This window comes from Copadichromis virginalis, linkage group LG18 (genome assembly GCF_057382275.1).
Source record: "Copadichromis virginalis isolate Kocher_CV1m ecotype Utaka linkage group LG18, C_Virginalis_male_GT1.1, whole genome shotgun sequence".
In the NCBI taxonomy this organism is placed as follows: Eukaryota; Metazoa; Chordata; class Actinopteri; order Cichliformes; family Cichlidae; genus Copadichromis; species Copadichromis virginalis.
The window spans coordinates 22,530,202-22,557,433 of NC_140635.1; the positions used below are offsets into that span (position 1 = coordinate 22,530,202).

General features: G+C 39.3%; 2 protein-coding genes across 2 annotated transcripts; both read right to left on the minus strand.

The window, feature by feature from the left end:
* Window positions 1-16,849: 16,849 nt before the first annotated feature.
* On the minus strand, window positions 16,850-20,694 carry LOC146687828 (uncharacterized). The gene is made up of 4 exons (XM_085438433.1): window positions 20,433-20,694; window positions 18,982-19,305; window positions 18,097-18,179; window positions 16,850-18,011 (listed from the first exon to the last, which is right to left on the minus strand). Exons 1-4 carry the CDS (start codon window positions 20,692-20,694, stop codon window positions 17,907-17,909), a joined length of 774 nt encoding a protein of 257 aa, XP_085294559.1. The 3' UTR covers window positions 16,850-17,906.
* Window positions 20,695-20,784: 90 nt separating this feature from the next.
* Window positions 20,785-24,899, minus strand: LOC146687829 (scavenger receptor cysteine-rich domain-containing protein DMBT1-like). Its single transcript, XM_085440403.1, has 3 exons — window positions 24,737-24,899; window positions 22,927-23,250; window positions 20,785-21,128 (listed from the first exon to the last, which is right to left on the minus strand). Exons 1-3 carry the CDS (start codon window positions 24,897-24,899, stop codon window positions 20,785-20,787), a joined length of 831 nt encoding a protein of 276 aa, XP_085296529.1.
* Between the last annotated feature and the right edge of the window lie 2,333 nt (window positions 24,900-27,232).

Sequence of the window (27,232 nt, forward strand, 5' to 3'; positions counted from 1 at the left end):
TAGCCCTCAGTCACAACAGACTGATGCTGCTCCAAATTATCAGTTTGCGAGCCTATATGTGCAAAGGACAGGACCCTAACCCACCCTGTCTGTTGATGTTCGCCACCACAGAGACGGATAATAATATAAACTAGACTAAACTCAGCTAGGACAAACTAATAATACTAGTAGAACCTTAACAATCAAAATACAAAATAACTCAGCATGCTGGGTCACAGACCCAGCACCATGACACACGTGTGCGAGAGTTAACCAGATCCAGTCACACAACAGCTTTTCTAAAAAATATATTTTAAAAAAGGTTTACAAAAAAATAACTAACAGACATATTTCTCTCTAGATTACAGCTGCATGAACAAATTGTTACTGAATACTGTTCATGATCCAAAAAGTGTCTCACCTGAACAGATGACACCAGCATCCTCACCATGTCTACAGTAGGGTATCCCAAATCCTCTGTGCCGACAATCAGTTAGGGAACTTTCACTTCCTGAGCAGGACACACCAGCCAGCCAGATTTGTCCTGTTCCTTCACCAAAGTGAGCTGATCGAGTGGCATTCAGTGCTGGTCCACAGTCTAACTGTCTGCAGACCACCACAGCATCATTTAGGTCCCAGCCATCATCACAGACTGTTCCCCATCTGTTGTTGTGATAGATTTCCACTCTTCCAGAGCAAAGAGTTGCCCCAGAATTATCAGGATCAATTAATCTTATCTGAGCATCTAAAAAAAAGAAAGAACAGATTATGAGAACAGATGTGTTTTAGTTTTTAAATACTTAAAATCAAGAAGCAAAAGGTAAACGAGCTAAAACTTAGTTATTCTGATCCTCCAAACATACATTTCTGAGTAAATCCATTAACAATTCAAATAAGGAAATGCAGTGAGGCAACAGAAAAAAAACTGAATTCATAATTAGATTTTTTATTATTTACTTGTCCTCTTAAATTAGAGTTTTAAAAAAAATCATCAACATGATATTATGGCAAAATGTGTAAAACGCTGGTCCGTTTCACGCTTTGCTTCACCAAAGCATGAAAGGGACACTCATGCAGAAGTTGCAGTTGCACAAGGAGATGTTTTATTTCAAACAGTGGCGGTACTAGCCTGTTTGGTGCCCTGGGCGAACACTCCCTCTGGTTTTAATTTTGAACTCCAGTATGAACACCCATCCCCCAACTCGAGGATCACCACAACATAACCTAACAGACCTACACCTTAGTTTGCAGATTCACTTTGTTTAGGGTTTATTTCTGGGATTCCACACAACCCAGGATTCAAATAATGAATACACTTACAAATGTAGATTGCTCGTTTGAGCTGCAGCTGCTTAAAATTGGTAACAAGGATCCTTTCTACTGTGCTGTGGTGTATCGTCCACCTGGATATAACAGGTTATTTTTATCGGAGCTCAGTGACTTCTTATCCGCTACTATGAGGCTGTCTAGAGTGCTTATAGTTGGGGACTTTAACATTCACGTTGATGATGACTCCGACCTATTCGCCAGAGACTTTATGAACATTATGGATTCTTTTCATTTGACTCAGCATGTGTCCGGTCCTACACACAGTAAAGGTCACACACTGGACCTTGTTTTTACTTTGGGTTTAAATATTGATTTTATTTGCTCTGAGGACATTTTTATTTCTGATCACTACAGGGAGTGCAGAATTATTAGGCAAATGAGTATTTTGTCCACATCATCCTCTTCATGCATGTTGTCTTACTCCAAGCTGTATAGGCTCGAAAGCCTACTACCAATTAAGCATATTAGATGATGTGCATCTCTGTAATGAGAAGGGGTGTGGTCTAATGACATCAACACCCTATATCAGGTGTGCATAATTATTAGGCAACGTCCTTTCCTTTGGCAAAATGGGTCAAAAGAAGGACTTGACAGGCTCAGAAAAGTCAAAAATAGTGAGATATCTTGCAGAGGGATGCAGCAGTCTCAAAACTGCAAAGCTTCTGAAGCGTGATCATCGAACAATCAAGCGTTTCATTCAAAATAGTCAACAGGGTCGCAAGAAGCGTGTGGAAAAACCAAGGCGCAAAATAACTGCCCATGAACTGAGAAAAGTCAAGCGTGCAGCTGCCAAGATGCCACTTGCCACCAGTTTGGCCATATTTCAGAGCTGCAACATCACTGGAGTGCCCAAAAGCACAAGGTGTGCAATACTCAGAGACATGGCCAAGGTAAGAAAGGCTGAAAGACGACCACCACTGATCAAGACACACAAGCTGAAACGTCAAGACTGGGCCAAGAAATATCTCAAGACTGGTTTTATGGACTGATGAAATGAGAGTGAGTCTTGATGGGCCAGATGGATGGGCCCGTGGTTGGATTGGTAAAGGGCAGAGAGCTCCAGTCCGACTCAGACCCCAGCAAGTTGGAGGTGGAGTACTGGTTTGGGCTGGTATCATCAAAGATGAGCTTGTGGGGCCTTTTCGGGTTGAGGATGGAGTCAAGCTCAACTCCCAGTCCTACTGCCAGTTTCTGGAAGACACCTTCTTCAAGCAGTGGTACAGGAAGAAGTCTGTATCCTTCAAGAAAAACATGATTTTCATGCAGGACAATGCTCCATCACACGCGTCCAAGTACTCCACAGCGTGGCTGGCAAGAAAGGGTATAAAAGAAGAAAAACTAATGACATGGCCTCCTTGTTCACCTGATCTGAACCCCATTGAGAACCTGTGGTCCATCATCAAATGTGAGATTTACAAGGAGGGAAAACAGTACACCTCTCTGAACAGTGTCTGGGAGGCTGTGGTTGCTGCTGCACGCAATGTTGATGGTGAACAGATCAAAACACTGACAGAATCCATGGATGGCAGGCTTTTGAGTGTCCTTGCAAAGACAGGTGGCTATATTGGTCGCTGATTTGTTTTTGTTTTGTTTTTGAATGTCAGAAATGTATATTTGTGAACGTGGAGATGTTATATTGGTTTCACTGGTAAAAATAAATAATTGAAATGGGTATATATTTGTTTTTTGTTAAGTTGCCTAATAATTATGCACAGTAATAGTCACCTGCACACACAGATATCCCCCTAAAATAGCTAAAACTAAAAACAAACTAAAAACTACTTCCAAAAGCATTCAGCTTTGATATTAATGAGTTTTTTGGGTTCATTGAGAACATGGTTGTTGTTCAATAATAAAATTATTCCTCAAAAATACAACTTGCCTAATAATTCTGCACTCCCTGTATGTTATTGTTTTTAACTTGTCTTTTAATGAGCCTTTGTCCCCCGTCAGACGGATGGTTAGCACCTGTTATCTCAATCTCTACCCCATCCCGGCCCATTATCTTGGATACTTTCTCTCTGGTTTCACTACCTGAGCTAGTGAAATTAGTGAATTCAGTGAAAGCATCCTCCTGTTCACTTGACATTATACCTGCATCATTATTCAAAAATGTCTTCCAGTCTATTGGCCCATGTGTGCTCACTTTAATCAACTCTTCACTGGCATCTGGTATAGTTCCGGTTTATTTTAAAAACGCTGCTATTCTCCCACTTTTAAAAAAATCTCAGCTTGACTCCTCTCTTTGGAGCAGCTACAGACCTATCTCTAAGTTACCGTTAATCGCTAAGCTTCTAGAAAAGGTTATGGCTAAGCAGCTTATGGCAGCTCTGGACAAACATGGCATTTACGATAAGTTTCAGTCCGGTTTTCGTCAATTTCACTCCACGGAGACAGCTCTTCCTAGGGTCTCAAGTGATATCTTGATGAATAATGATGCAGGAAAATGCTCTGTTCTACTCATGTTGGACCTCACATCAGCTTTCGACACAGTTGACCATCACATCCTCATTGAAAGGCTGAAAAAATGGGTTGGTGTATCTGGAACTGCTTTAGAGTGGTTCTCCTCTTATCTCATCCTTTTCTGTGGCAGTCTCCGATTTTAGGTCATCCTCTACCTCCCTTACCTATGGTGTCCCTCAAGGGTCAGTTTTGGGGCCTTTATTGTTTTTAATTTATCTTCTCCCCCTCCTGCATATAATGGGCTCTTTTGAGGACATTTCTTATCACTGTTATGCTGATGATATTCAGTTGTACGTTTCTTTTATGCCCGAGGATTTATCTAAGCTTCAGCGTCTGAATGACTGCTTAGATTTGATCAAACGTTGGATGGCTGCAAATTTCCTCCAACTCAACGAGGGGAAAACCGAAGTCCTCGTATGCGCCCCTGATAGGTTTCTATCGCAGATAGTGAAAGCCCTTGGTCCTCTCTCACTTTATGTTAAATCCTCTATCAGGAATTTAGGTGTCACCTTTGACTCGAGTCTCACGTTGGATGGGCATGTGAAATGTCTGGTTCGCTCTTGTTTTTATCATTTAAGAAATGTGGCTAGGCTAAGCCCGGTTTTATCTCGCTCTGAACTGGAGATTGCTATACATGCATTTATTTCGTCACGCTTGGATTATTGTAATTCGCTGTTTATGTGTCTAAGCAAAGGTTCTCTGGATCGTCTGCAGGTTGTGCAAAATGCTGCAACTAGACTTTTGACAAAATCCTCCATGTACTCACATGTGACACCGTTATTATCTCAGTTACACTGGCTTCCTGTTAAATTTAGTCGATTTTAAGATCCTGGTCTTGACCTACAGAGCTGTGCACGGACTGGCACCTGCCTACATCTTTGATCTGCTACAGCCCTATGTCTCTAGCAGGTCTTTGAGGTCATCTGATCAGGGCTTACTTGCTATAAAAAATACTAAGAGGAGGACTAAGGGTGACAGAGCTTTTTCCACTGTGGCCCCTACACTGTGGAACTCTCTCCCCCAAGCATTAAGAACTGTGGACTCAGTAGCTGTTTTTAAAAAACAACTCAAAACTTACATTTTTAAAACTGCTTTTGGTTAATTTTTTGCCTGTTTTATTTTCTCTTTTTAAATCTTTTTATGACTTGTAATCTTATGTGCAGCACTTTATGATTCTGTCTTGAAAGGTGCTATATAAATAAAAAATTATTTATTTATTTATTACAACACTGGACATTATATTTCTTCATTTCTACTTAATACTGTACAGCTGCTGTTATTGTCTATACATATTTATATTTCTTCATACATTCTTATATATTTCTATACTGTGTATTTGTATATTGTGTATTTTGTTGTACATTTATTTCATTTTTAACTTTAATTTTTATATTTTATTTTATTCCTTCCTAGTTAAATTGACCCTTTTTAATTTTCATATTTATTTCCTATCTTTTTCATAGCCTTTTTTTTCTTTAGGTCATGAGCAGTTGTGTAAGCATTTCACTGCATATCATACTGTGTATGACTATGTATGTAACAAATAAAATTTGAATTTGAATTTTGAATTTGAATATATAATGGGCTTGGATTTACAACATTATGAATGAAATGTGCTCTATTTGGAAGCAGGGCCCTCCTCCCCTTTCGACGGGTTGTGTGTGAGACTTTAAATCATCAAACTGTAAATTATAAATTTTAAATTTTTATTGATCCCTTTACCCCTGGTCCTAAAGTGTATATTTATTTTCTTACTCTTCTTATATTTATTGCACTGCTGTAACTGGAGCCTCGTCGTCTGGTCTCTCTATAGACTGGACTGTATGTAGCGGAGATGACAATAAAGTTTTACTTTCGTGTTTGTTGGTTTATTTTTATTTTGTTTTATTTTGCGGGTTGGTTATTAGATGCCGCTCCAGCCAGCCAGAGAATCCCCGCCGCACTGCCCTCTCCTCCCTGAGCCGCAGGGGCGGATCTAGAGAAATTTTCTTAGGGTGGCAAAGAAATCAAATGGGGTGGGAAAATCATAGTCTATAACTTAATTATTGTCTGTAGCCCACATAATTACACACTTTAGTTACATAAAACATGTGAGTTTTGATCTTATGTACTGTATAGCCTGTATAGTAAATAAATATGTAGCCCAATAAGTATAAACTCTAGAAAACTGGGCGGTTCATTTACAAACACAAGTCTAACTTAAGTTTCACACTGTTTTTTGTTAGAAAACAATCACATTGTTACAGCTTAAATTACACAAAATGTCAGAAATCTGCACTGTCATGAACAAAAATTTAAACCTAATTTTTCATGATTTGTTGGATTAACCCACTGAGGTCTGAAATACAACCGGCCATTTGTGACTCCTTTTGAGTTTACGTTTGTATTTCACCCTCAAATTGTTTCATTTTATTTTTTCCCCCTTGCCTTGTTTGGTGTCATTCTTTTCAGCTCATCTGAATTTAGTTGTTTTTTTCACTGACATACTGCATTAGTACTACTATTAATAGTACTTTACTGATCTGAAATCACACAAAGAACTTAAAATCCTAGTAGTATTTTTACTGTAAAAAAACCACAGACATGTTGAGTAAATTTTTATAACTTGAAATGCAAATATAATACAATTGTACGTTTTGTAAACATATACAGCTATTTATCTAAAAATGCAGCCAATACACCTGCCGTTTTTTTTTTCATTTTCTACAACCATTTAAAAATATTGCTAAAACTAAAATGAGAGAACAATCAGGTGTTGCAATAAGATGCCCCACAAATGATGTGTACCAGTAAAAAATACGTTTGTCCACCAAAAGACAGGAGAAGAGCACAGGGATAAACCTGCAGGCCTGACAACAGGAGGTATATCACTCCGCTGGTTTTCTACTTAGTGACAGTGTTTACATTGCAAATGTGCCTTTGTGACATTCATTAGTGCCCTCACTGACACACAAAACAAAACGATAACACAACAGAACAGCTACTCAAGACAACACAACACACTAAGTATACACTCCACACTAAACGTCACAAATCTCCCACATCTAAGCTCTCTCTCTCTCCCTCTCTCCCTCACTCGCTCTGTCTCGCTGCCCTCACTCCCAAAAACTTCCCCCTCTTCCTAAACAACCAAAACCCACATGTTGACTTTTTTTTTTTTTAAATTGGTCGACATGGTACATTTTTCCACCAATAGGAAAGAGGTGGCTTTTTTCCCTTTCTTTACTGTTTTTGTGCTGTCCTTAGAAAACACTTAAAACACACACACACACACACACACACACAAAAGCGTGACGACAGTATTTAGAAAAAAGCGTGGCTTATATATATATTATCACAACTCTGGATTTACTGGCCTGTAATTAAAATTTAAAAACTTTAAAGTCTGAACTTTCAATGCGGGCTGAAATAGAGAGTCAGCGTGGCTGCAGCTTGTTGCTATGTCAGCTTCAGTCACGTGATTTGGAGGTGCAGCATGTCCGTGGACCACAGAGGGTTAATAACACTCACCTTCCTTCCATTTCCAGAGTGTAACATCCAACCACCTATGTAAAATCCGAAATTCCCATGGTGTTGTTCAAAATGTGCTCTGGCACAATCAGAAGCATCACTTGTTACTGAAAACAAGAAAAAAGCTGGTCCTGCTATGGCCTGAACCATGATAATGGTGGAGGGGGGGAACACTATCCAATATATTCTTTTTTAGCATTTATATTCACTGTTGACTGTAACTATGCTCAAACTGTTAATGCTATCTTATTTTAATAAACAACACTGTCATATGCAAAACTGGGGTGGCACTTGCCACCCCATGCCACCCTTCTAGATCCGCCCCTGCTGAGCCGCACGGAGGGCGCCCTTACTCCCAGCAAATGGGCGATAGAAAACCGATCGGTGCCTATGCCATTCCCAATATGCGCTGGCACAACATCGGGGCAGCATGAGTACGAGCAATTTTTTTTTTTTGGCCGATGCCCGTGATGCCGCCCCCCACCACAATGCCGCCCCGGGCAACCGCCCGTCTCGCCCGTATCAAAAACCGCTACTGATTTCAAACCAACATGAAAATAATCACGGAAAGTGTCTAAGCAGACATTATGAAGACAATTACATGTATATACATATTAGCTGCCTCGCTTAATCATTTTTGGCAAATAAGGACCCTGAAATGTACTTTTACTGTTTTGTTTTGCTCAACGCCAACCTCTTGACTTTTAATATATTATCGCCCCCTGCTGGTAATGCAACTTCTGCACCAGCGTGTCTATTACACGTTGTGATACTGAGTTGAAATAACAATCTTAAAAAAAGAAATTAAAAAATGTCACTTTAAATCACAATTTTTTATTTTCGTTTCCCATTAAAATATTGAATAATCATTTGTTTATACATAAATAACCAACTTTTTAAAAGTATTGTTTACTTACCTGGATGATTGAGAATGCATCAAGACATATTCATTGTTTACTAATATAGTTTACAGTCTTTCATAATGAACTAATCTGCTTGTGAGACATGCTCAGAATTATTCAATAAAATTTATGAGTATTGAGACTTTTGAGTAAAACCAATTTGTGATTCAATCCTGAGTCACATTTTAACAGTGGTGAGATTAAACCTCTTGCCTACATTTCTGTGAACTTATCTTTCATTATAAGATCAGTTAAAGGCTTCAGGCGATGGAGGTGTTTAATCTTAACCTCAGTTTTTACCTTCTTCAGAATATCTGATGTTCTGATATAAGTAATCTGGTGCCCTTGAGATAATTATTTCTTTTACACTTTTAGTTTTTAGTTTTGCATTATATTAACGTTAAAAATTATGTGGAAAATCAGCTGATAGATTCTGAAACGACAATTTATTCTTTTAGAAGTCTGTATATATCGTTCCTGCAAGATTTACTTTGGGGGCCAGCAATCTAGTTTTATTTTACAAGTTTAAAGACATCTTTCTTTGTAGAATATGAATTCTGCAGACTGCAATTATATCTATTCCTTAAATAAGTTATGCGTTTGCTTTCTCTGCTTGTAAGCAAAAATATTTTATTTGTATCAGAAAAAGGTTAATATGTTATTATCAAAAGTAATTTTAGAATATTCACTGGGCAGGTTTATGTGGGTTTATATTCTCAACCTTCCTTTAACTGTTACAGTAAAGGAAAAAAATAGGTGAACAACAACCAGATGCTCATTTCAGGCACAGAAATGCTGAAAATTAGAGAAATAGAATAGAACAGAATAAATCTAATCAAAATAATTATACCTACAAAAAGCACTACATTTATCATAATCGCAGAATTATATATGTTGAACTGACCAATCAGATCATGGATATAACATTTTACAAAATGGGTGTAAAGGCATGAACCTGTGTTTTATTATGAAAAAGGTACATGCATGACTGACCTGCAGCAGCTGAAGATCCAGACAGATGAAAGACTGTAGAACAAAAAATAACTCATTATGTGGGAAAAAAGTGAGCACTGATTAGAGTCTCTATTTGTATACCAGTTTAAGAATATCTGAAAAATATGAAATGCATCTCACTGATGGCCAAGTAGAAGAAGTTTCTCCATTGTCTCCACATGGCTGAGACACAGAAGCTGTGTAAAATGAGCCATCAGTGACAGAAACTTAAGTTAATATATTTGGTCCATGCAAAAGCTTCACATTAAACTTCATTTTTAGATTTAAAAAAATGCATCTGTAATGTCGCTTTTGGTGTAGATTATTTTATTTAACAGTGAATATAATCATTTTAGATTTGTTCTGTAATTAACAGCCACTCTGACCTGTGTCATATGACCTTTTATTTAAACAAGCACAAAGCAAATCAAAGAAAAAAGTATCATTTGGTGTCTGCATGAAATGATGTTATGTTCATAAACTGTTCTTTTATGTCTAAAATTTTTCAAATAAACAATTTTTTTACACAGCAGGTATTTTATGGTTCCTAAACTTGTGCACATACAACTTGTCTCTATGGTATGTTGTTTTTAAAGGCTTTTAATTTGCATGAACATGACACAAGCAGTTAACAGCTGATGTTTAATTTTATGGTCATCCAGATGGAATAAAAATAAATTGCTACTCTTACCAGTTCTGTAATCCACAGCAGTTAGAAAGTGAAGAGTATTGCTTGCTAGTTGCAGTTCTCTGGAGACGTCTGAAGGCTGCAGGTATATTTTCCACATGCAGTCTCAAGCAGATGTGATGTCGTATGCTGAGAAACCACAGTTATGTAAATTAAGACACTGGCCTGATATTTGTGCTCTAATGCTACAAAATAACCACAGGAACCTCAGTGTTTTCTGACATTTTCTCACACTGAAAACACTTCAAATTGCACCATGAAACTCTCAATCTCCAAGTCCCTCAGAACTATACTGTTACTATACTGTCCTTTCAATGAAACAGGGAAATATATTTTCCCCAACAACATTTTCACATATAAGCAGAGATGGGCAATAATCCGATTACTTTTTTCAAGTAACGAGTAAAGTAAGGGATTACTATTGCAAAAACGGTAATTAGATTACCGTTACTTTCCCATAGGAACGCTGTGTTACTGCGTTACTAAAACCGTGATTTTTTTGCGAGAATGTCTCATGACAGTGACGTACGCAAGTGCAATGTTGGTGACAACAGCTGTGTGCAGATCAACAGTGGATCATATATTGAGTGCTGGAGAGAGTATGAGCGTGCAGCGTTTAAAGCGTGGAAGTACTGACCTTATTTTGAGTTTGATTCCATAAAAAGTGACAAAAACATTTGTGTCCATTGTGCGTGGGAATAAAACTTCTTTTTACAGCGAAAAAACCCCCTAAACTTCCAAGCAAGCACCGAGTGCGCTACCACGTATTTCCGTACCACGGAAATTCACAGAAAAACTCGCGGATTCTTCGGCACACCTGCACCAGAGCACACCTCCGTCTACCCAACTCCTGCTTTACAGGTGAAAATAGAGCAACAGAACCACTGAGTCTTTGATTTTATTTATTTTCTGCTGTGTTTTACTTGCATCTATTTGAAAGACTGAGTGTAAACACACACAAAAAAAAATTATGTGCTGGAATGTGCAGAAAATAGGTTTAAATATTAAACAAATTTCTTCCAGTCAGAGAATGTTGCATATAATTAAATTTTTGCTTGATGCATAAAGTTAAAAGATTAAAACTAATAAAACAAGTTTTAAAAAGAGACTTTTCCATTTGATTACATTTTGTATGATGGATTATGCAGAAAAAGTAGAATTGGGCTGAAAGATCTATCGCTTTATCACCTATTCAGGTTGTAAATCGTGTTTTTAAAAAGTAACTTAGTAACTAAGTAACTAAGTAATTAATTACTTTTGAAAACAAGTAATCAGTAAAGTAACGGGATTACTTTTTTGGGGAAGTAATCAGTAATTAGTTACTGATTACTTTTTTCAAGTAACTTGACCAACACTGCATAGAAGACATCTGAATACAAGCTACAAAAAAAGTTGCTTGGATCACTGTGAAACTTGCACAGCAAACATGGTGGATGAGTCCAGATATACACATAAAATAATAAGCAGAAATATGCACAGCTTTCCAAGTTTAAGTTTACAAAAAAATAGTTTTCATGCATGCATGAAACACATCAGCAGTGTTGCAACATTTGGTCAGTGGTTTTAGACACTGTTTTTTTTCTTTTTCTTTTTTTAAAAGTTGTCATCAAAAAGTACCACTGAGGCTGGAACAAACTGTGAGTGGTTAAAAACTCTCAGGTTGGCGTGTGAAGTGTTTAGTTTCTCTTCATGTGCAGTACCCACATAATATGTCTCTTTATCTCTGCTGATGTGACTTCTGCTGTGAATCTTTTTATTTCATTGCACTAATCTTTGCAAACAGAGAGCAACTTTGAGTTTGAGCTGGACATATTAACGTTGTCCTTGTCCTCAAAATTGTCTTTCAAATATTCTGCAGCAGATTGCAGAATCACAGTAAAGCATACTGGGATATGGTTATGACATTTGACACAATCATTTGCAATCATGGCAAATGCAATCATTTTAAGACCTTAAAACACTGAGCTATCCTCAACACTGACACTATGGAGAGTTTAAAAGTATTTGACTTATAAAAATCAGACCAAACCTGATTTAAAGTTCACCCAGATTCCTGTCACCTGTAAAGTTTCTCTAAATCAAGGGTTCCAAATGCAGGATGTGACAACTGGTAGAAGTTTAAGGATTTTTTGAGGGAAGTTAAACAATTGTGCAACCAGTAAACGAAGTAAAATTTTCAGAGGTCGGTATCCAATTGTAATTGGGGAGGATGGGGGGGCAACAAACACAGATAGCACCGTTAATGCTGGCTGACACACGGAGGAGGAAAAAGAAGAGATACTAGTTAAATATTAGGCAGGAAAGTTACATCAGCATGAGGAAACAGGAAAAGGCAAATCAGTGCCATTTTTTTAACTAGTAATGCCAAGTGTACCAAATAATAATAAAATAATATGAATTCCCCACTCGCCCCTGCGGGTGTCTATCCTTCAAGCTTGGGTCCTCTACCAGAAGCCTGGGAGCTTGAGGGTCCTGCACAGTATCTTAGCTGTTCCCAGGACTGCGCTCTTCTGGACAGAGATCTTGTGATTTGCTGGAGCCACTCGCCTAGCTTGGGAGTCACTGCAACGAGTGCTCCTATTACACTGGGACCAGAGTTACCATCACCCTCCACATCGTCTCGAGCTCTTCTCTGAGCCCTTGGTACTTCTGCAGCTTCTCATATTCCTTCTTCCTGATGTTGCTGTCATGTCACTACTTCTATCACTACGGCCGTCAAAACACAGTTTGTGGTCCAAAACAACCCCTTAATACTCTCCTCAATCTCAATATCAGCAGCTTTAATGATAGTAGGTGAATAACTATACAAAGACTTCCTGAAATCAATAATCATGTCTTTTGATTTTTACACATTTAATGAAAGGAAGGACTCATCACACCAAGCTACAAAATCTTCTACAAAGACTAACAATCTGGGTGTAATCAGCAAACTTCAGGATGTATTTGTTAGTGAAGTTACTGTGACACTCATTCGTATACAGAATGAAGAGAAGAGGTGAGAGACAGCAACCCTGTGGGGTGCCTCGCGTTTGTAAGTAATTGTTTGTGAGTATGAATAACTCCAGGTAAACCTCGCAACCAGCAATAAAAATAAAGGTTAAAAAATCTCCATCTCGGCAAAAACCTCATGAGAAACAAACAGGGAAGCAAGCCGTTCACTCATAAAGTTAAAAGCAAGGTTAAAAACAAAGTTAGAAAACACAATAAATGTCCCTTCCCACACATAGCACATCCATCAATCCATTCTCTTCCGTATATCCTTTTCAGGGTTGCAGGGGGGCTGAACCCTATCCCAGGTGTCTTAGGGCGAGAGGCATCGTACACCCTGGACAGGTCGCCATTCTGTCACAGGGCTAACACTGTCACATAATTACCAATACTAGTAATTATGTGATAGTGCATTTCAGGTCATTTTATGGAGTACAAAGACATAAAAAGTCATAAAATGACATAATCTCTTTTCTTATATTTTTCTTTTTTCACGTTGGTTTATGAAGACTAAAACGCTCTTTGTGTGGGGGGCTCTGCTGCAATGACAGTGAAACTTGCTGACATTTCACACTCCAACCTTGAGGCTTTTATCACTCACAGTTTGAGCCTTCGGACCACATGGTGCTTATGCCTTACAAAAACAGGTGTTAAAACCACTCTGACCATCACTCCATCTTCCCTCCTCCATCCGGGCTTGGGTGTGCACCACCCCCCACCCTCTTCTCATATACACCCTCATAGACACATGACTGTGATGGCTAACCAGGTGGGGAGACAGCTGGAGTGATTACACCAAGGCAAAGCTGCAGACTCTGATTGCATCAGTTCCAGGAGCCTGAAGTCCTGTGCTGCTCAGATATCTGGCATTCTGCAACATCTCCTCAATCTGAGTTTGATACAGGAAAAGGTACAGCATGTGTAGTGCCAGTACCAAAGAAAGCTTCAGACCTGTTTCCTTGATGTTACATGTAATGAACATGCTAGAGAGACTTGGTTGGCTTCGCTTGCGGGTGAAACCTTCTCCCAACACGCTTCGGTTTGCTTACCGGCCTGTTATGGGGGTGGTTGATGCTGTTATCTACCTGTTGCAGCATACTCACTTTCACCTGAATGGTAACAGTGGTATTGTAAGGTATTTGTCCACTGTCCACAATATCATCCACTTCTGCAGAGTGAGAAGCTGCTCGGGATGGGTGTCACCACTTCTACTGTTGCCTGGATGGTCTGTAAGAAGTTACCTCCTGAATATCGGCAAGACAAAAGAGATGGGTGTGGTCTTCTGGAGGACAAAAACAGCAACTGGGCCCATGAGCATCACGGGTGAGGAGGTTGAAACAAATAATAGCTACATGTACTTGGGCATTCACCTGCTTGACAGACTCAACTGGAGGACCAGCAGTGATGCTGTGTACAAAAAGGGCAGACTCTATTTTCCAAGGACGCTCAGATCATTTAATGTGTGCAGCGAGATGTTGGAAATCTTCTACTGCGCGTCCTTGAGCCTTGATTCCTTCCTGTTAAAAGGGAGTTTTTCCTTCTCACTGTTGCCAAGCGCTTCCTCATAGGTGGCCGTCTAAATGTTGGGGTTTTGTCTGTATTATCTTAGGGTCTTTAATTTACAATATAACACCTTGAAGCAACTGTTGTTGTAAGTTTGTGCAATATAAATATATTTAAATTGATTTGAAAAATCAGTCGCCCAACTGATTTAATCGGGCAATTTCTTTATGACACCAATTAGTTCAAAGTGTAAAATACAAATAAAAACATTTTATAGCAGTGGCAGTGAGAGAGTGCAACAGGGAAATACAGGAAGTACAAAATAATATGTTGTCATATGGGAACATGATGTGAGACATTTCACTGATCCGAAACGATGTCAGAATTATTCAGCACAATACAGCCACATGTTGGATCAGCGGTTGACCTTGATTTCTTTCCTTTGCAGATGGAAAGATAGAAAATAAACTCACTCAGACTATATATAACTATATATACTTTACAAGTTTGTCAATCATGTGAAAGACAAATATAAAATATTTTACTGAAATCCAGTAAAATTTTTCAATTATCTTATGAGCTTAAACGAATGTGAAAGGTATGGTTTGTCTTTGTACATGTATGGATTCCACTTTTCTGTTTAAATAAATGTTAAAATTATTAACAGCTATTTTAGCTCCTGTTCTGCCTGGTAATCTTTGGGTTTCAGATGGGATGCATTTATAAATCAAATCTTCTTTTTGAGCTACAGTTTCTTTGTAGCCAATCAAAATATGGGGAAATGTATTAATATGTGGGGTGAAGGTTGAACCAGGACATAAGGTCCCCAGTCACACTAATGTAGTTGAAATGGGTTTTTGAGAACAGTAAATAATGAATGATTTTTGAACGCAAAAATAATCTTTTAATGAAAACAAAGTATCAAAACCTCAAAAACAGGACATGAAGAACAGAGTCCTCGATGACAGACTTATCAGAAGAATGTTAATAGAGAGAGATATAGCTTTAGAGCAGGTGCAAAGATTTCTGAATACAGAAAATATCAGCTAAAAACGAATTCATTGTTACTAATAAATGTTGTACAATTTATTTCGTTTTCCTGAATTTTATCTTTGTAAAGCAGTAGCAGTTATAAGATACCCTTATCTTGATCACACTGACTTCCTGTGTCTCTGCTGGCAGTAGTTCTCAAAATAGACATTTGACATGTGACGGTAACATCAGTGCTTACAGAGTGACTGCTATCTTTCAGTTTTAGCTTTTTTTTTACAGCCACATGTCTGTGGCTAATCTGATCTCGCAAAACAAACTCGGGATCTCGCAAAAGTTGAATTCCAACAATGGCGGCAGCTACTTAGTTGTAATATTACTCTTTCTGGGTCACAAAATACACTTTTAAGATATTTTGAGGCGTGAATGTAGTTGTGTAAACGTCAGATATCTGCTCGGTTTACAAGACACCACATATTTGCAAAAGTGCTCCGACGTTTTCGGAGATCTGACACCCACCATCTCGAAGCTAATGGGAGGTCAGACCTACTACAGCCGGCACATCGTGCCTCGACCTCCTGGTCGGCTTCGAGCTGGCGGCCTCCGAAGAATGCGGCTAAAACTTTTGCGAGATCCCGAGTTTGTTTTGCGTGATCTCGCAAAAGTCTGTCTTATTTTTTTTTTCTCCCACGTCCCTTGCGGGGCTTCGTACACCAGAGCAAAGTTTGTGTAACAGTTTTTCCTGAAAGGACGCTCCAACAGAATACTCAGGTTGGCAGCTTTGGGGTTTCAAACTCTTTGCATATGTAAAACAAAAAGTAATAATTAACAAATCTCCCAGTAACACTTCTGGCCTGATCTTGTGCAGTTTATTGCTTTAAAATGTATTTCGCAATTTATGCAGGTAAAAATGTTAAGGTCATTGTGACTATATTAATATGTACACTTGCTCTTCTCTGTCTGTTCTCACACTCGATATATTTTAAGTTCTAAGCAGCATGAATATGAGACAGCTTTATATTCAGGTATATTTAACAGCATGTTTTCTTTTCAGTAAATATTCATTCATTCAAGTCATAAAATGACATAATCTCTTTTCTCATATTTTTCTTTATTCATGTTGGTTTTTGGAGGCTAAACTGCTTTTTGTGCAACACTAACATCTATCTGAAGAAAGAACATATACATCTGATAATCTGTGTGAGATCACCTAATTTACAGCAGATAACTGAGAGCAAGAGTGGTTCAGTCGGGGTGGGGGCATGGAGTCTGCAATTACAGTGAAACTTGCTGACATTTCACACTTCAACCTTGAGGCTTTTATCACTCACAGTTTGAGTCTTTGTACCTCATGCTGTTTATGCCTTACAAAAAAGGTGTTAAAACCACTCTGACCATCACTCCATCTTCCCTCCTCTATTCTATATTAATATGTGGAGTGAAGAGTTAGGGGATCACATGTTTACCAGGGCATAAGGTCCCCAGTCACACTAGTGTAGTTGAAATGAGTTTTTGAGAACAGTAAATAATGAATGATTTTTGAACGCAAAAATAATCTTAGTTGTAATAATAAAATAATAAAAGATTATTTTCATTAAAAATAATCTTTTAATGAAAACAAAGTGTCAAAAATATAACTCACAAACATGACATGAAGAACAGAGTCCTCGATGACAGACTTATCAGGTGAATGTTAATACAGAGAGATATAGCTTTAGAGCAGGTGCAAAGATTTCTGAATACAGAAAATATCAGCTAAAAACTAATTCGTATTTACTAATAAATTTACCACAGTTATTTTGTTGTTCTGAATTTTATTTTTGTAAAGCAGTAGCAGTTATAAGATACCCTTATCTCGATCACACTGACTTCCTGTGTCTCTGCTGGCAGCTCTGTGCTCACACTTTAAACATTAAATGTTGTGAGACAAATTTTTATTCAGTTCCAAGTTACAGAATGAAGAATTTGTTTCCAGTAGATCTTCATACAAGACCATCATTTTCTTTGTAGGCATTGTTTTGATGTGCTTTTTCTATGTACTCATCTCAACTGTTTACTATCTATAATGTCTTTGTCAATAATGTCAATTTTGCAATCAAACTTCAAAGAACATAAAAAATATATGTCTCTGCTTCCATTTTATCTTAAGCAGTTCTCAAAATAGAGATTTGACACGTAGTAACATCAGTGCTTACAGAGCAAGTTCTGTCTTCTAGTTTTATGGGTTTTTAGGGTATATATGTAAAAGGAAATCATACAGTATATACACGAATCTTAACATGCCTCAAGATTCCACAAATTTATATAAGAAACACACATTTTCATCCTGTTTTTTACATTGTTTTCACTCTATTCTTCACCTTGTTGTGTGCTCTATAGTTGAACCTTGTCACTAAAGAGCAAATTCTTTTCTTATTGTATTTATTTATCAACCTGTGAGAAATGATATTTGGGTGAAAGCCTCTCCACCTGTGTGTGTGTGTGTGTGTGTGTGTGTGTGTGTGTGTGTGTGTGTGTGTGTGTGTGTGTGTGTGCACGTGTGTGCACGTGTGCGCGTAAGACTATTCTATCTCTTCTGCTGTTTCCTCCTCAGCGTGAACTTCTTCAGCTCTGGAAACATCCGTCTCAGCGTTCTCTTTTTTGGCCGGTTTCTGCTTTTTGGAGACCTGGAGAGACGGGACACAATCCATGTTATTGTTCCTACACAGCTGCTACTTGGTTTAATACATGCTTTTATTTTCTCTGATGTACCTTATAGTAGAAATGAAGGGCAATGTTCTCCAAAAGCAGAATCAGTGGTAGGAAAACATATCTCAGGACTGAAGTTCTTGAATCTGTAGACAGAGATCTGTATCATCAGTATATCATCAGTGAGAGTGAGGTTTTAAAAGCCTTAGAAAACAAAATTTATATATATATATATATATATATATAAATTTTGTTTTGTTTATATATATATATATAAATATAAACAAAACAAAATTTAGAAAACAAAATTTATATATATATATATATATTAAAAACACTCCCTGTAAATCGTGCTATTTAACATAAAAGAAATATTAAATGATGGGCTACCAGTAAGTGGCATATAAAATTCTACCCACCCATACCCCCATCACACTTAAATGTCCCAGACACAATGTGGTGGCCACATTGCATCACTGACTGAACAGTAGCTACTAATGAACTACTTACAGATAGGCTTGCAAATCTTTAGACAGCCTTTAGATTGTTATTTTAGGTGTTTAGCTTCAGTTTTATGATATGAGGGTCTTAAAGTGAGACTCTTTTAAAGGACTGGAAAAAAAAAACATTTATTAGATGTATTTTCCAGTGTATACCCACAATTTCTCAGGTTCTCAGCAGGGGTTATTTCTTTGTTCATCAGCCGCTCATAACAATTGGCATGGTTATGTTTGAGTTCAATCATGTACTCACAAAAAATACAATTAAAAAATAGAAAAGGAATAAGTTTTATTTGTATTCCAGATACTTTCTTTATTCTTTACTGCATTATTGGAGTGATGTTTAAAAAAACCATGTAAATATGTTGCAGTGAATCTAGTGATCTATGTCATTCATTTACTGCCATTCAACAGCAAATAGAAATGTTGAGTTCATCTGTCTACTTACATATCACAAAGGCATGAATCCACTGAGCCTCTTGAGCAGTGAATTTCCTTGATGACACTGTTATCTCATACACACAGCTGTAGTCGGCATCATGTTCAAGGTCAGCTACAGGAAAACTCAAGGAGGCTGAGTTGTTGACAGATGTCATGTTGTATTTCATATTAGAGCGAGTGAAGATGAGAAAGAAAACAGCTCCTGTATAGTGTACACTAGTTGTGCAGGTGAAGATGAAGCTGTAACCCTTGATGATTTCTGCACCTTCAGGAACCTTGACCAGTCCTCCATTTGGAGATGTCACAGAGATACTGGGCTGCTCCAGTGACACTGAGAACAAAAGAAACAACAAATACAAGAGAACAAGAAACTATAGTGAAAAAGAGGTACCAACTAATGGCAGAAAATCTCTATACCACTGATTTAATGTCATAGCTTTCAGCCTGTGAGGGTGGCACTGAAGGAAAAAGAGGGAGTGAGGTTGGGGAAGGACTTGCATATTTCCGCAAGACAATACTATTCATGTTAGAGGAGTCCGGGAGCTGACTCCCTGCAGTACAGTCCTTTTCCAAAAGTCAAGCAGCTAATCTCCTCAGTTCACAGATACTTACAGGCTGTCTGTTACAGCTCTAACACACCTGTGTTGTGTGACCTTTGCTCTCTCCAGGACCCAGGTGTCGTTGTCTTTTCCCTCCCTTTGGATAGACAAATTTGTGTTGTGGTTTTCCTTTCTTGTTTTGATATTGATATAACGGCATTGGGGTCTCTTTGTGTTAAGAATAAAGTCTATGATTTTACCATTTCTGCATTTTTTCATTTCTTTCTTTCTGTCCAGGCTTTATTCATTGTTGCTCCCCATACACTCCCCCAGACTTCCATCTTGGGGACGTAAGACTGTTGAAAGGTGAGGGGATGCTACAGTGGTAAACATGACCCAGATTTTAGGAAGTAAAAATGAAAACTATTTTTCCTATTTTCGTATTTTTCTTACAATCGTATATTTTCTCAGGTCAAACACTCTTTCAGTGTTCAATTGTAAATATAATATTGGTTTATGAAATTTGCTAATCATTGCTTCCTGTTTTTACTTTGATTTTACACAGCAGCCCAACATTTTTGGAAATGTGTTGTACTTGTTTCTCCATAGCTATTGTCTATTACAGCTCACTCAGGCAAACTCCTGCATAGATGAATATTTTCATGGTTTGCAGATAATATAGTCACATGAATATGATTAAGATCATGTCAATTTTTATTTATTGGTCGCAGTATATATTGGCATGCAATGGAATTTAGTTCATGCCCTCAAAGAGATGATTGGGGAGTGAGTGTTGCTGGTATTTCTTATCTTAATGGATGTGATGTCATACTAATAACCTGTAGTGGGTGTAACAAGTACACAGTATTGGTCCTGTCAAAGAAATCACTGTAATATAAACAATAGTACATTTTATTACCAATAACAGAGATGTTAGCAGAGTCACTTGTGGAGAAGCTGGAGTCGTGTGAATATTCACACTGGTACAATCCATCCTTGTCAACATCTACTTTGAGGATCTTGAATGTAGCAGAGTTGGTAGTTGATGGTTTTGTCTGACTGAATGAGCCTGAAATCTGCTTCAGAGTAAATTCTCCTTGTAGGAGCTGTTGGCTTTGAGGTGATATTGAACAAGTGATGCTGAGATCACTTCTCCACTTAACTTTATTAGCAGGATTCATGGAGATTCTGGGCTTTGGGAGGATCACTGAGGAAATAGCAGTCACAGAGAGAGGATCCAATTAAAATGGTAAAACATTTACCTTATTATATTAATAATATAATAAGAAACAATTTAATTTTTCACCTGAGCAGACAACACCAGCATCCTGACTGTGTGTACAGTCATGTGTCCCAAATCCTCTGTGCTGACACTCAGTCAGAGATCTCTCACTTCCTGAACAGGACACATCATCAAGCCAGATGGATCCACTTCCCTCACCAAAGCGGGCTGATACAGCAGCACTCTGTGCCGTTCCACAGCCGAGCTCTCTACAAACCACCTCAGCATCATTTATGTCCCAGTTATCATCACAGACTGTTCCCCAAGTGTTGTTGTAAAAGATTTCAACTCTTCCAGAGCAAGGAATGGACCCAGCTAATCTGATGGGTCCACCTGAATACACAGTACATGCATTTTAAATACCAAGTTTTTCATGGTTATTAATAGTTCAGAACAGCACCTAATTGAAGATCTTTGTGAGTCTTATTTCTGTGCAAGTTTTCATCATTTCAAGTTCACTCAAATTCACAGTGGAGAAATAAATAGCATTAGCTACACACACTGACACTTTTTGTTTTTTAAGTATTAGCAGTGTGAAAGGTTGATGGAAGACATATTTGTTAAGTACAAGAAACAAAGTATGTACTCAATAATGACATATATAACACCCAGAACTAGCTAATCTGATTTCAAAGCTCAAAAAGTATAAAGGAAATACTCAAGTATGATTGTAATGCTTAGTGCCATTTCATGAAGGCATGTACTCCATCATCCGTGTCAAATACTTTTGTCTGAAAAAATTCAGTAATTTGAGGTTAAAAAAGGAACCCAAAAAAATAAAAAATAAACAAAGAGAAATAACTGACACTGAACATGATGACACAGACAGGAGAACATAGAGGCACAGTAAGGAAATAAAAGAAGAAGTAACTAGAAGCCAGTGGAACCAGTGGATATGCAACAAAATGTACCACAGCAGCATTTTTTCACAAAGCTGTTGGTATTTTTACAGTGAATGAGAGGTTTCAAGTTTAAACCCTTTGATGCTCGACTCAAATATACAATATAACTAATAATAGCCACATATAATCACATGCCAGCTTTTTAAAAAAGGTTATCCTCAGTTTTACAGCATAATATGTAACAGATATATTTCTCTCCGGATGACAGCTGCATGGACCATTTTGTTACTGCCTACTGTGTATGACCCAAAAAAAGCATCTTTCACGCTTTGCTGTGCAGGTTATGACTCAAATCCAGAACTGCGAAAGCAGGAGTGTAAAACTAAAGGCAACTTTATTCTGAACGTAAGGGAACAAAATGAGCTATTAGTTCTGGGTTTGGCAGAAACCTGGAGCTAATAAGTCTTTGACAAATGACAATAACTAAACACTGTCAACAAAGTCAACTGAGCATCCAAATGTAAGACACTAAGACAGAACAAACCTTCAAAAAATGAGCCTTCACTGGCTGTTGCAAAAATCTGAGCACAACTCCCCTGATGGACAAGTGTTGTACTAAAACATTGTTTTTATCACAGCACGCTGATGTCAGCCTGCCTTTATTACAATATGATGATTTCAACAAGTTATGGCATCTCAAAGATGCTGTAACAGCTCTATTCAGGCCTTTTCATATGATATATTACTTAATGTGGTTGCTGGACATTTTTTTCAAGGTCAACTTTAACTTTGGACTCGAACAGTGAAGGTCAAGATCACGTGCTTAGCTAACCTAGATACTCATGATCCTAGTGTATTGGCCTAGTGTATTGGTGTGAAGTTTGAAGACATACAAAAACTGTAAAAAATTGTAAAGAAATTTTCACCTTGGGTGTGACCTTGATACCTTTATAAAAATGTAATCAGCTTGACCAGATATTGGTATTTAACATCACACAAAATTTGAAAAATATATCTTGTAAACTGTGGACGCTGACTGCTAACAAACAGACAGAGAAACAATTACAAACTCCTTCCCTTTGGGGGAGAATAAAGTATAACCACACACAGTGATTGGGAATGAGATGTAGGCTTCTATAGAGGAAAACAAACCCAAAGGAGGTAAAAGAACAGGAAGTGAAGCTAAAAAGCAACACTATGTAATTCATATACATATTTCTGTCCTGATTACAGCTGCATGGACCATTTTGTTTCTAAATACTGTGTATGAGACAGAAAAAACATCTCACCTGAACAGACGACACCAGCATCCTCACGATGTCCACAGTCGTGTAAACCAAATCCTCTGTGCTGACATTCAGTTAGAGATCTTTCAATCCCTGAACAGGACACATCATCAAGCCAGATTTGTCCTTTTCCTTCACTAAAGTGAGCTGATCGGGGGGCCTCCAGTGCCCATCCACAGCCTAACTGTCTGCAGACCACCTCAGCATGATTTATGTCCCAGACATCATCACAGACTGTTCCCCAGCTGTTGTTGTGATAGATTTCAACTCTTCCGGAGCAACGAGCTGACCCAGACTTCTCAGGATTAACTAATCTTATCTGAGCATCTAACAAAAGAGAGAACAGATTAAACAGTGTTTTTTTATATTTTTTAATTATCTTATTTATTTATTTTATTTTATTTTAAGTCAAAGAAGCAATAATGGTGTAAATGTGTCACTAAATGAGCTAAAACATATGTGAGTATCAGGATGACAAAGCAAATCTAATAAATAATTGAGAAAGGAAATCCAATGAGGAAATGAAAAAAAAAATTATATATTTTTTAAAACAATCATTTTTTGAAATTCTGAAATTAGACTTTTGAAATTTGTTTTTATTGAGTGTTCAATAGTGATTACTATACCTTTCTAATGTGATGTTGTTGTCCCTGGCTCTTTCTCTGTCTCTCCCTCCTGCTCTGTTCCTGTGCTACTGAGAGTGTAACTACTGCCCCTCCCCCCTTTGCAAAGCACAAGACTCGCATGCGGAGCGAAGCGGAAAAAAGTGCGAGAAAGAGAGTGAGAGAAAGAAAAAAAACCCACGGCTCTCAATAAGGAGTCGGCTCCCGTCGTTCACTTCAACGATCCCGCTCTAAGAGCCGTTTCGTTCGAAACCGACACATCACTAGTTTGTGATCAGTCAACACGTTCTCACTCCCAAAGCGTAATATTTTATGCTAGGTGACAAATCGCCAACATGTTACCCAACACAACCACCATACTTGCCAACCTTGAGACCACAGAATTAGGGAGACATTCAAAAGGGCTGTTGGGGGGGAGGAGTGGTATACATAAACATATATATACAAAAAAACTTGAATTTTACAGTGTTTATTTATCGGATAAAATAAGTTAAATGTCACCGTTATTATTGTTCGGGCGGAAACAGGCCGGGTGTGTCCAAATTCAGAATCCACCTGAGGACCTTGCCTTCACGATCTAAGTGGGCCGGGTCCTCCGAAAGCCAAGTAGACTGGAAATGAGCGACTGTGAAATTGGGCATTATAGCCTTCAGAATTACGTCACGAGCTCTCTCGGTGGAGTTAAACTCTGCCGTCTGCTCCTTGCTATCTAAGTATAACCGGACACTGGCGTAAATTCTTGACCATCTCACACTTCTGTTTAATCAGTTTTCTGTTTGACGTTTATTCAGCTGTGTGAAAACCTCGAGGAACCCTCCCAAGGGATTAATAAAGTTTTATTTAATCTAATCTAATAACTTTAATCTCAGCCAAACTAATTTACTCACGAACAAATAAAACACTGAAAAAGGCCATGCAATAACATGTTTAAGTTATTTAAATGGCATATCATGTTTATCCTGAGTAGCGAAAGACCGCGGGGGTTTGAAAACGATGTGCCCGGAGTTTGCTGTTCTCGTCGGCTCAGATATTTGAACTTTACACACCTACATTCTCGCCTGAAAATATGTTAAACCCAGGGGTTGTGGTCATAACCTGGTTAGTGGCTCTGGTTGCTCTTAGAGGGTGTTCTCCTTATGGCTGCGTGCAGCAGTGCTGGGGGAGGGTCTGTGCTGGCAGACATAGGTTACTGGCCTGGTAGCCTGGCTGCCCCTGAGTGGATCCGGGGAAGACATATGGGGGCTTGGGGTTCTGGCTGGGCCTTGGGGGCTTAGGTCCTTGTTGGTGTGGCCGAGGTTGTGGGCGGGTGGGTGCACGGGGGCTCAGCCCTGGCGCAGGGGGCCTCTGGCGCATCGGCCTAACTAGGGGGCTCTTCAACTGACAGGGAGTTTGTTCCATCCTTGCAGGAGTCCACTCTGCAGGTGGGGGAGAGTCATAGGAGAGGTGGAGAATAAACTTAACCTGGGTGTCTACTGTCTTGTGCAGTTTGGGAGATGATTGAATGTTAGGGTGGGTACAGTTTCCTCTGCAGTGGGGTCGGGTGGGCTGCCCCGGGTCCTGTGGGATTGGGCAGTCCTGCTGCCGTAGGCCCCGACCTGGATGGGCCTGGGCTCCCTTACCTTGGTGGGTGCCGAAGGACGGGGGTGTCTACTGGGGTCAGCGGGGGAGCTGGCACCAGGGAGGGGCATCTTGCACGCCACCTCTCTGGGAACTCCCAGGCCCTCCAAAGGCCTATCTCCCCTCACCACACTCCCTGTCGGTAACTGATGGCTCAGGGGTCAGTGCGTTGGTGGTTCTTGGTGTCCGGGGCTGGGCGCTCAGGTATGTACCAGCTCACTGCTGGTGACTACTTGGCGGGGCCTGGTGCCTGTTGCCCGGTCAGGCCTCTTCGGGGGGAAAAGGGGGCCCTCGGGCCTCCGGCCTCTGGGCCTGCGGCTCGGTTCACTCTGGCACAGCTGGCTGCCGGCAGAGCCGGTGGGCACGCCACTGCAGCCCCCTCTGGCATCTGCTCCGTGGCTATTGGGTGACCCCTCATCTGGGGCTCTCCTCAGCTCTTCCCAGGAGGGTGGCACGGATGCCCCTCCAGTGGTCCTCCTTGGGCTCTCGCACTCTGGGGCCTCTGGATGTCTGGAGCCTGGATCTCCTTCATGCCTGCTTCATGCCCTGGGGGACGGGGCTATGGCTCCCCTCACCCTCTAGCACAGTGGTTCCCAATTTTTTTTTTCCCTGGGCACCCCTTTGTTTTACATAAAAATGTTCGCGACACCCCCCCCCCCTCGCGCGCGTGCGCGCGCACGCACTAACGCATCCTCCAACCACACACACCTATATTTTGCTCAATTGCGGTTTATTTCACACCTCAAACATTTAGTAAACAATTAAGCAAATACAAGTAATCTGCAGGTAGTAAGAAAATAAAGTACTAACTCTTTTACGCTGCATCCGCACGTACACGGGTATTTTTGAAAACGCAGCAGTTTCGTCCACATGTAAACGGCGTTTCGAATCACAGAAAACTGAGATTTTTTAAAACTCATTTTTTGCGTTTATGTGTGGATGAGGAATACAGAGTTCGTCACGCAACGTCAAAGGTATGTGCCTTTTTTCACGTTACGCTGTGCGCCACGTTATTGTTTACATGAGAGGAATTGCAGAATGGCTGATAGAGACAAAATACTGTTAATCTGACTATCTGCAGGTTTTACACGCTTACATATACACACGCAGTTACTGTCCCTCTATTTAGAAAGGCAGAGGCGTCACGGTATAATTATTATACATGTAGTTGTTTTTTTCCTGTGTAATAATATTCAACATTGCTATCAATAAATTTCTCAAAAAAAAATGCCTCTGTGCAAAATGGGTTTAAAAACATAAACAGCTATGAGATACTGTTTGTCTGTGATTTAGACAGGGGGAACAAATCGTGGCAGGATCAGCCTGATGTCATTTGTATCCCGCTGTAACTTTACTGTATAAAGAGCTAACATCTCCAAAATGTCAGGAGTAGTTAGTCATTACAACAAGTGTTTGTGAACTAAAAATCAAGAATGTGGGATACTGTTTGTCCCTGATTTAAACAGCCCGGCGCTGCTCCCAACAAAGGGAAAACCAATTCTGCAGTGGAGACCTACCTCGGCACTTGTGCAGGTGAAACCAAAGGGAAGATATGCTTCACCATATTTTCTAGTCTTTGGCTTAGAATGAAGTTGGTTTGGAAACATATTCAGCGATGCTTCATCTCCTGCTTTGCGTTTGTGTAGGCGCCCCGTGCCAGCAATGTCCAAGCGTTGTTTTTTTTTTTTTTCCCCTTTTCATGCTGCGCCCCCCCTGCAATGGCTCTGCGCCCTCCTTGGGGGCGGGCCCCACACTTTGGGAAGGTCTGCTCTAGCAGATCATTACACGAAGGAACCTTTTAAATGCAAGCGCGCTCATGCTCACAGGTGTACACACGGGTACTCACACAAACTACACCCTTTTTGGCTGCTATCTGAAAGCACACTGTGCGCTGTCGATCTTACGTGCTGCACAATAATATTTAATATTTAGTATTTACTGTTATATTCACATAGATCATCGCGATGATGTTGTTTATTATATTGCTCTCTTTATTATATTGCTCTCTTTTTCTTTGCTTGTTTTCTCTTTTTTCTTTCTCAACAGGTGATCCAGGTGATTGATATATG